This window comes from Pollicipes pollicipes, unplaced genomic scaffold, assembly GCF_011947565.3.
Source record: "Pollicipes pollicipes isolate AB1234 unplaced genomic scaffold, Ppol_2.1 Scaffold_4740;HRSCAF=5597_pilon_pilon_pilon, whole genome shotgun sequence".
Classification (NCBI taxonomy): domain Eukaryota; kingdom Metazoa; phylum Arthropoda; class Thecostraca; order Pollicipedomorpha; family Pollicipedidae; genus Pollicipes; species Pollicipes pollicipes.
This window is the reverse complement of record NW_023596545.1, coordinates 15622843-15632685: the sequence shown is the minus strand read 5'-3', so window position 1 is coordinate 15632685 and position 9843 is coordinate 15622843. Positions and strand designations below refer to the sequence as shown.

General features: G+C 53.5%; 1 protein-coding gene across 1 annotated transcript; it reads right to left on the bottom strand.

Moving 5' to 3' along the window:
- Positions 1–196: 196 nt before the first annotated feature.
- On the bottom strand, positions 197–5497 carry LOC119097972 (basic proline-rich protein). Its single transcript, XM_037220908.1, has 7 exons — positions 5395–5497; positions 3890–3994; positions 2735–3439; positions 2054–2121; positions 943–1267; positions 378–474; positions 197–210 (listed from the first exon to the last, which is right to left on the bottom strand). The coding sequence occupies exons 2-7, from the start codon at positions 3989–3991 to the stop codon at positions 197–199; spliced, it is 1311 nt and encodes a 436-aa protein (XP_037076803.1). The 5' UTR covers positions 3992–3994; positions 5395–5497.
- Between the last annotated feature and the right edge of the window lie 4346 nt (positions 5498–9843).

The following is a 9843-nucleotide window of genomic DNA, read 5'->3' as shown; positions in this document are numbered from 1 at the left end:
CGCCGCGCACGGCTCGGCAGCGGGCGGCGACGCCGGCGCCGACTCGGCGGCGCGCAGCAGCGGCCGCAGCACGTCCTTGCGCCGCCGGCGCCGACCCTCGGTCGGCTGCGGCGGGGTCGCGTCCTCCGGCGCCGCTCCGACAGCCGCTGCAGTCGCCAGCGAGCCGTCCTCGCTCGCTGCCTGCTCCGCGGGCTCATCAGCGCCCGTCGGCTGCGGTTGCGGCTGCGACTGTGGCGAAAGCGGCAGCGGCTCCTCTCGGGACGGCGGCGCTGTCTGGTCCGCGTCAGAGTCGCCGGCGGGCGCACCGCGTAGGATGCCGGCGAGCAGGGGCGAGTCGGCGCCGGTGGCGTCCGGATCGGCCGGCGCCGCCGCGTCGCTCTCCACCTGCTGCACCAGGCTGTCGATGGTGCGCTCGGCCGACGAGCGCGACTCGGCCTCGTCGTCCACCGAGTCGAAGATGGCGCTGACGGCCGCCTGCAGCGCCCGGTCGACGCTGGAGCTGGGCGCCGGCGCCGCCACCGCCGCCGCCTCGCCCTCCGTCCAGGCGGGCGCGTCGCACACCTCCACGGCCGTCTCGCTGGCCGGAGGTGGCGGGCGCACAGTGTGCAGCGGCACGCTCAGCCCGCCGGCGGCCGGTTCCAGCCGCGGCTGCAGCACACGCACCGCCGCCGGACAGTCGAGCGGCTCCAGCGCCCCGCTCGACACCACGCTACCGTTGGCGATGCGCACGTTGATGACTTTAGCGCGAGGCGGCTGTGGCGGCGGCCGAGCAGCAGGTGGCGGCCGGACGGTGGGTGGCGGCGCAGCGGCGGGCGGCGGCGGCGCAGCGGCAACGGTGGCGGCGGCGGCGACGGGGGACGGCGCCCGCACCACTGCCGGCAGGATGCGGCGCGGGGCCGCCGACGGCGGCGCCTCGCCCGGCCCGGCCGGTGTCGCCGTCACCGGCTCGCCCGGCTTCCTGAAAAGCACGATCCGCTCCTTGCCGTCGACCAGCTTGACCTGGGCGCGCACGCCAGCGAGGCTCAGCTTCTGCACGACGGCGGTCGGCGGCAGGGCGCTGAGCGGCGACGGATGCGGCGGAGGTGGTGGCGGCAGTGGCGGCGTCGGAGGCGGGGGCGGCGGTGGCGGAGGCGGCGGCGGCGGGGTCGGCGGCGGGGGCGGCGGTGGAGGCGCCGCGCCGCGCAGCGCCGGCACAGCCGAGCGGGAGGGCGTCAGCCGCGGTGTGGAGATGACGGGCAGAGGTCCATCGGTCCTAGTCACCGCCCTCCTGAGGCACAATGACCGGTGAGTACCATAGTCAGGCGGTCACGGCCTCACAGGAGCTGAAGCGCACGCGCCAATACGCCACGCCCGGTGCGGCGTATACCGTGCCTTACGGGGGGGGGGGGGGGGGGAGGGAGCAATCTTGACATGTGCTCGGTAATTCCTGGTCGAATTTGGTGCACCGATCACCTACACAAAATCTTACGTTTTTGGAATGCAATTTAACGCCGAGTTTTTGCGATTTTTGATGGCGCAACAGCTGACGGCCGAAATCGCATTTTGGCGTTGCAATCTCCTGCGTAAATTACGCCTGAGTTTGGTATTAGCTCTGCGGGGGTGATAGGGACATCAAATCCAAGCAGGGACTACCGGCCGCATGTCAAAATTATTGTTAGCCCACGCACGGAACGGTCTAACGTGGCGTGGCGAGGAGCGCGCGTACACACCACGTGGACGCGATGACGTTGCACACGAATAAGACGGGTGGAGCAGAGAAGACAAATGCTCCGCATGTCCTGCTTCCAGAAAACAGTTAATGATAAATCAGACCATTGAGCATGCGCCGGATTGGTGCCGGATGCCTAATCACAAGATGAAATGACTACTCAATGTGACACGTCGTCACGCCACTAATCTGACCTCTTGGCGCAACTTTCAAAACGTTATCAGAGGCCATTTACTGGGCCTACAAGGGCATTTACTAAGCAAAACAAGGGCAGCAACTTCAGAAACATTCCATATCCAGCACCCCGCACCTTTCAGACAGGGAATGTATAACAAATTAACTTACTTGGAGCCGACCACGATCACTTTCTTGGCCACGATCTTATTTCCAGGTTCCAGAGCGGGTGCCAATGGCTGAAACAGACGCGTAATTTGTTTGCCTCGGCACGTTGGAGATAAACGTGTACAGGACAACGCAGGCATGTTTCAACGATAGCGACGCATCTGGTCCAGGAGGTAATCGGACTATCCCAACCAATCAATAAATAAACAATGCAAATCAAATAGTTACCGTAATCGTAACTCACAAACGTACTCATAAGTAATGGGCGGGCCTGTGGATAACGCGCGTTTTAAATGTCTTCGAGACCAGATATTCAGTTCCCTGCCAACACTCGTGGCAACGTACTTAAGTCTCAGTGACAATACGCGAAGTTCGAGCAGGCAGGAGGAAGTGATCAACACACAGTAAGCGAATAGCTTTACATTTAGGGTCGCAGCCAATTTAAGTTCCCTGGCAGTCTGACATGTTGGCAGGTGCTTGCTGACGTATGGTCGTGCACTGCCATGTCACCTGGGCACATGGTAACCTTCAATGAAAATCCTGACAAATCAGTAACTTAACGCATTTCTCAGCCACGTCCATCTGAACTATGACAGCCCATTTAAGCTGACCTTGGCACGAGCCCGGCCTCGTCGGCGTTGACGAGCGCGGCGGGCGCCCGCAGCTGCCGCGGCGCCTACCAACCTTTGGCTTGACGATGACCACCTTGGAGGGCCGGGCGCGCTGAGCCGTCTGGGCAGAGCTGCCCAGGGTCACCGTCCCAGAGCGACCAGGGGCCATCGGGCGGACCGGCGGCGCGGCAGCCGACGCCGTCTGCAGGCCAACAGGCCTCACCTGACCCGCCGCCCAGGCCGCCCTGCCCAGCATGGAGGTCATATTCTGACCAGGAGCCGTCGGTATTTGGCCAGGAGTTGCTGTTATTGTGCCGGCAACGGTCCTCTGACCGGCAACGACTGTTGTCTGACCAGGCCCAACTGTCGTCTGACCGGGAGCAACTGTTGTCTGGCCGGGGGCAACTGTTGTCTGACCAGGAGCAGCTGTTGCCTGACCGGGAACCGCTGGCATCTGGCCGGGAACCGCAGACGCCTGACCCGGAGTTGCTGTCATTTGACCCCGAGCTTGTGTCTGGCGGGGAGCCGCTGTCGGAGCCGTCTGCCCCGAGCCCGCCGGTGGCCGGCCGTGCTGGGGAGAGCCCGGCGCCGTCTGGTCGGCGCTGGACGACGGTCGAGAGCAGACGGAGACGGTGCGACAGTGGGCCGATCCCGGCGGCGCCACGGGGAAGGCCGCGGCCGCCACGTCCGGCCGCGCCGTGCCGTTCAAGGACGCTGACACCTGGTCAGGGCTTGAGGCGCCGGCCGAGGTCAGCCAGCTGCTCTCCACACACTCCAGCTGTGGATGGAGCATTGGGTTGTTAGGAGCCACTGGCAGCTCGGCCACTCATACTAACCATGGCAGGAGAGATATTATGGCCAGGCATATTAGCTGAGCTCTGTACTGATCACAAATGGTTGTACTGCTGTGTCATGTTCTTTACAAATTTAAGTCACCAATCATGTTCCTATCCCTATTAGGATATAACAGCTCATACCAAATCATGAACTTTCTTTCCAGTCTGGATATATTTTCTCATCAAAAGGACAACTTGGTTAATATTAGAATAACATAAAAGTATAACTTCTGGGGTAAATATCTATTGGAAGAGATACCTCACATCCCAGTGCAAAAGGTTACATCTTGCATAAATTTAATCACCATCATTTTTAAGATGACTATATGGACTGCTCAATACTTAGATGACTGCTCACACCCCCCCCCCCCCCCCCCCTATCCTGCACTCACCTGTTGGCCCACTTGCATCACATCTTCCAAGTCACTCAAGCTTGCTGGAAGCTCCAGCCGATTTGAGCTCAGAAATGACAAGTCAGCTAGGTCATCATCCATAGCCTGGAAATAAGTTACCTATATGAAGCACATCAGCATCTGGCATTTGCTGAAATACTTCTCCTGAACAATTCATATGACAGGACTTGAGCCTTTTTTTCCTCTGAATAGCAGATCTAGCCCTCCACCAGCGTAAAGTGACTTTGACACAGCTGACACCAGTGCTTTACCACATGGTTGTGCAATGAATTGCCCTTATATTATATGTGGGAGTAAATATGACCCCAAATAGCCTGATACTCCCTGGGCTGATGTTGTCATTTGTACACCAACAACTTAACCACAAGCACTATTGGCAGGTGATTGCTTCACAATATCTGTTACTGATGCACTCAGATTTGAGGAAGTGAGGATGAGGTACAAACATATTCTGCAAAGCTGCATATTTCATGCACCTAAATGCCAAAACAACTGTTTTGCATTGAAGACTGCAACTCTGTCACATTTCTTAGGCATGTGCAAAGGGGTGCTGTGCCAGTCATCACATCATGAGAGCATGTCATGCAGCAGCCATAAGCAGTGCTATGAAAATATGAAATGAAATAATCAACAATACATTACATTTGGTTTCATTATTACCAATAAATGCTCTCAAGCAAATTTTTCTTTACTAAATTTGCTTTACATTTCTTCACATTTCAAAAATGGTTATAAGCTGCCTAACTTGGACGACCCTGGGATGGCATGACCTGGCTGCCTCTCCCCTGCCTTTTGATCTGACTCTGAGCTTATCACAAAACACAATTTTAGCATTCTTTCCTATCTAATTCTAGCTTTCTAGCTGTCTAGCAGAAACCATGCATATACACAATGTTATGTGCATATGACTATCAACAGCATGCATGCCATCATGAGACATCATCCCTGTGGTCACTTAATGCCATGGACTATGTTTCTTTTCTATGTGTATTCTATACTATGTATCTATTCTCAGAAAAATCATAGGAGAAGACTTCCACATCATCAATCTTTGAATCCTGACCAACATTGTGACTAGTTGACCATTTAGGCATGAACTGTTGTTTTATCAGATTTTGAGAAAGGGTTATGCATTGGACCTTATTATCATATTGATAAAAATAGGTAATACTATTATCACAAGTTTGGAACAAAACAGCCAAAAACCATGTTTTACCACACAATGATATCAACACAGTTGAATTCAGTTTTAAAACTATGGAATCTATAAAATACAATATCACAAATCAACAGAAAATATCAGGAACCATGAAACATACTGTGCTTCAAGTTCCAATATCAGGAACCATTAACATACTGTGCTTCAAGAAATGTCACAGATCCAAACAGTATTTCAGACAAGGACAAGGCCAGCATGTAATTCAGAACAGCTTTTAGGATGGAGTAAGTCATGCTATTGTAGGCCTTGCTGGTAGATTGCATACCAGCCTGAGTTTACTTGCTCAAAAACTTAATCCTGTAAACACAGGCTACAGAGTTGTAGTTTGGGCATACAACGATGCGACACAACAAATGAAACTGGTGTTATATGGTTATTCGGTGTGCGACGGCCGAATAACACTAGGGGACTCAGAATGCAGTTCAAAGTACATCCTTGGAAACGGGATCGTCGTAAAATGTAAAAAAACGGACCGGTGAGCGCGAAGGTAAATTGGATAGGTACTACCAAGACCCAACAGCGAGCGCGAGACAAGAGAAATTACAACTAAAATTCATAGAAAAGTGAAAATAGTTACCGCCGTGCCCCCACTCGCAACACCACCCTGCCCCCAGCTACCCGCGGTCCAAAGCGGCCCGGAGGATCTGTGTATATGGCAGCAATGCTTCGTAGTAGGATACACGAGAATACACACGGAGGATAGCGGGCAGCACTGGGTAGCACAACGGGCACACTGCGTACGAGCCTTGATTGGGTGGTATTCTTCGTACACGGTCGTCAATAATTGGGGACGGTGAAGAGGGGCCCGGTCGGCCCACCGGAGCCGACTGTCAAAGACATGCTGGGGGGCATGAGGGTGCGAAGGACTGGCTGTAGGCCACATAAAGAATCACGGCCCGTAGGGTCGTTACGTGAAATATCAGTCGCAGGTCCTCTTGCACCGTTTTAGGAAATCCTGAGACAATGCGGGTGTCTAAGTCATTCAGAGACCACGAGCACCGCACAGTCGGCTCAATATCCATTTGAGCCCTTAAAACCCATTTCCTAAGCAGAAACGAGGCCAGGGTACGCAATTTGCAATGTTCGGGGTTTCTGCCACGATGAGGGGCTCCTGTGTCGATTAGGGGCCACAGTGTCGGATAGGGGCCCTGTGGCGGTAAGCGACCCCGAGTTGGAGCGGTGTTTGAGGGGGCTCAAAGAGGCGTCAAAGGGTTTCTCGAGACCAATGATCAAGGGCCCGTTGGGATGGCTGAAGGGTCCGAAGGGCTGGCTGTAGGTCACATTAAAGACCCCAACCCAGACCCAGATAGGGACCCCTGAAACAGAGCGCTCCTATATTTCGGTCAGAGATCACAAACAACGAACAGTCAGCACCGTGTTCGTCTGAGCGCTAGGGGCCCATTTCCCAAACCAGGACAAGGCCAGGCCCGAGATCAACATTGGTCGGGCCCCTGTATCGTTTAGGGGCATCCAGTGCATAACAGCGCATTCTCTGTCAACAAGGGGCCTCGCGTCGGTCAGAGAAAGATTTGTGGATAAGATAGGGACGGGAGCCCGAATGGCTGAGGGTCTCTTGCGTTGGTCGGGGCGACAGGCTGGCGACGTCAACTAGCCCCAGCAGCTGAATGAAGCCCAGATAACCCGGCCGTAATCTCGGTGGGCAAAGATAGCGGTGGGTTAGGTTGCAGTTTTCGCAAAACCGAACGGCGTTGGCTACCGCAAATAACGCTAGGGGCGGGTGCCGAACGCGCAACAATAACCATACATGGTCATTGCTTTTTACGATATAGATTTTACTACATAGTAAAATCATGTTTCTAAATGTTTTTCAAAATTTATTTGTACAGTTCAAAGATAACGCTAGGCGAATATTTTTACAGCTTTGGAGATGTTCTCTGGACGAATTAACAGTTAAAGCAACACAGAAAAATATAAATTTTACCTTTACTCTAGCAATTCCACAACCAGATTCCAGCATCACTTCACGGTGCCGTAAAGACCAGTACGTTATTGTCATCAATCTAAAAACGGCACAGATGAAATGTAGCCCCGGAATATCTCTAAACATACGTTTTGGTGTCCAAAAACGTTCAAAAGTACTTCTTTCATATGCGTCGCTATTTTCGTCCAACTGTTGGCCACGGCCTAGTGTAAGCCACGAAACTGGCGCTGCGCGACCTAAGAAGACTGCAACGCCTGACGTCGAGTTTTTTTTTGTTTCTAAGATATGCAAGCGCACATGCTAAAAACTGCGTTACTAATTTGTAACACTGATCAATTCTGACTGAATATTGCAGATATCTAGACAAGCATGAAGCATGACCTGGCGACGTTAATGCAACTTGTTGGCCGATTTTGATCTTCAATCTACGTTCGCAGAGTCCTTGCTACTTCTGGAGAACCCAGATAGAAATCCTGACGAAGTTTCTGAGCTCTATCGGCTTAAAAAGAGTCCACTTAACCATTATAAAACGAAGAGCGCCGGCGGTTTATTTCATGCGGTCAATTATCGCGTGATATGGTCAGTATATATATATACAGGGGCGCATTCAGAGGGGGTATGGGGCCATGACCCCCTCGGGCCCCGAAGATGCTCATTGACTCCAAAGGGGCCCATAGCCGGCCGTAAAGGTGCAGTTTTTAAATTAAAACAAAAAAAAACGCGACAAATTCGAACATTTCTGGATTTTCAAGCGACCACGAACAGTTCCAAGCAAAGGTGAAAGGTCCACGAGAAGTAAAGAAAGATCCTCAATGATTGAAAAAGTTGTGAATTAGAAATTCTAAGCCTGACTGCATGGTCTAGTGGCCCTTTGCTGTTTCTGAGGACTTATATGCCCACGCGCAGGGTCATTCCGATCGCTAAGGAGCCTTCCATGCTGCCTTTGATTTCTTTGCATTTGCTCGGAGGGCCCTGCGCTGTTGCTGGGCCCTTCCCGCTTGCGTGCCAGGGCACTCCTGTCATTCAAAGGCCCTTCCACGGGTTCTTTCCATTCGCCAGAAAGGCTCTGTGTACTACAGCCGGGGCCCCATATCTTAACTTGCCGGAACACGCTCGATTGCTCAGGAGTCCTTTACGTGGGTCTCGGTTAAACTACGAACACACTCGTGATGTGCTCAGTAACCCTCTGCATTGGTTTCGGGCGTTTTCAATTCTCTGTCACTTGCTTAAGGCCCTACGTTCTAGTCTGGGGCCCATCTGATAGCCTGCTTGGGCACACTCGGTCGTTCGGGGACCCCTCCACACTGTTCCACGAGTTCTTTCCATTCGCCAGAAAGGCTCTGTGTAGTACAGCATGGGATGTGAGGACTTATATGCACTGGGTCTTGGGTACCTCTTATCTGAATGGGAGGGACCTACACTCTTGCGAGGGGGGTCTTATCTAAAAACTTGGTCAGGCACATTCGATCGTTTGGGGGCCCTCTTCGTTGGGTCTTGGGCACGTCCTATTTGAATGGGGGCCCTACGCACTTGCCGGTGGCCCCCTCTGTTCACTTCCTCGGCCATACTGGATTGTTCGGGGAGGGGGCTGCACATCGGGTCTTGGTGTTTGAATTTAGGACCCTGCGCTTCTATCGGAGTCATCTGATAATCTGCTCGGGTACACTCCATCTTTCAGGAGCCCACCGCACTGGACTTTGGATACTTCTTATTTGAATGGCGGGGCTTACGCTTTTGTCGGGCCCCTTCTGACAAGATGCTCAGGCTCATTCGACCGTCGGGGGACCTCTACATCTGGATATAGGTACTTCCTATTTCAATGGAGGCCCCTCCGCTCTTTGCGAGGCCCTATCTGTGAACCTGTTCTGGCGCACTCGATTATTCGGGGCCCTCTACGTATGTCGTAAGTATTTCATGTTTGAACAGAAGGCCCTAAGCTCTTATCGGGAGCCCATCTGTAAACTTACTCGGACGCACTTGATTATTCGGGGCCCTTCACATTGTGTCCTTGGTACTTCCTATCTGAATGGAGCGCCCCACGCACTTGTCGCGAACCGATCTGTTCGCCTACTCGGCCACAAGGGGTGTTCGTGGGCCCTGTCGGGGCCATCTGATGATCTGCTCGGGCACACTGGGACCATTCGGAGGCCCACTGCATTGGGTCTTAGGTACTTCCTATTTAAATGGAACGCCCTAGCTCTCGACGGGGACTCTATATGTCAACCTGCTCTGGCACACTCGGTCCTTTGGGGGCCCTCTACATTGGATCTTGGGTGCATTACGTTCTTGTTGGGAGCCCTATTTGTTAACCTGTTCCTGCACACTCGATCATTCGGGGGCCATCTACAATGGGTCTTGGGTACTTCCCATTTGAATAGAGGGGGGGGGGGGGTCCTGCGCTCGGGGGCCCTATATGTCAACCTGTTCGGACACACTCGATCGTTCGGAGCCGTACGCATCGTGTCGTGAGTATTTCTCATTTGAATTGATGGCCCTGTTTTCTTGGCGGGCCCCATCTCTTAAGCTGCTCGGGCTGGAAACGGGTGCAGAGGATGACTGGAGACGCGGGACCATGCCCCACGGACCATGCCAACGGGACCTTAAGGCTCCAAAGGGCCCCGCAACCGACCAAACGAACGGAGTTTTGTAGCAACAGAAACACAACAAAATTGAACGCCCGTGGGCCTACATACGAGAGCAATTGCCATTAAACGTAAAATGCTCACAAGCAAACGAAGTTGGTCGAGAGGGTGTTGCTTGAGGGGAATTTCG

Coding starts and splice junctions, on each gene's coding strand:
- LOC119097972 (XM_037220908.1), bottom strand. CDS start 3,991: ATGGATGATGACCTAGCTGACTTGTCATTTCTGAGCTCAAATCGGCTG. Junction 2,122..2,734: donor TGGTCATCGTCAAGCCAAAG/GTTGGTAGGCGC, acceptor CGTCTGTTTCAG/CCATTGGCACCCGCTCTGGA. Junction 475..942: donor TCAGGAAGCCGGGCGAGCCG/GTGACGGCGACA, acceptor CGGGCGCTGCAG/GCGGCCGTCAGCGCCATCTT.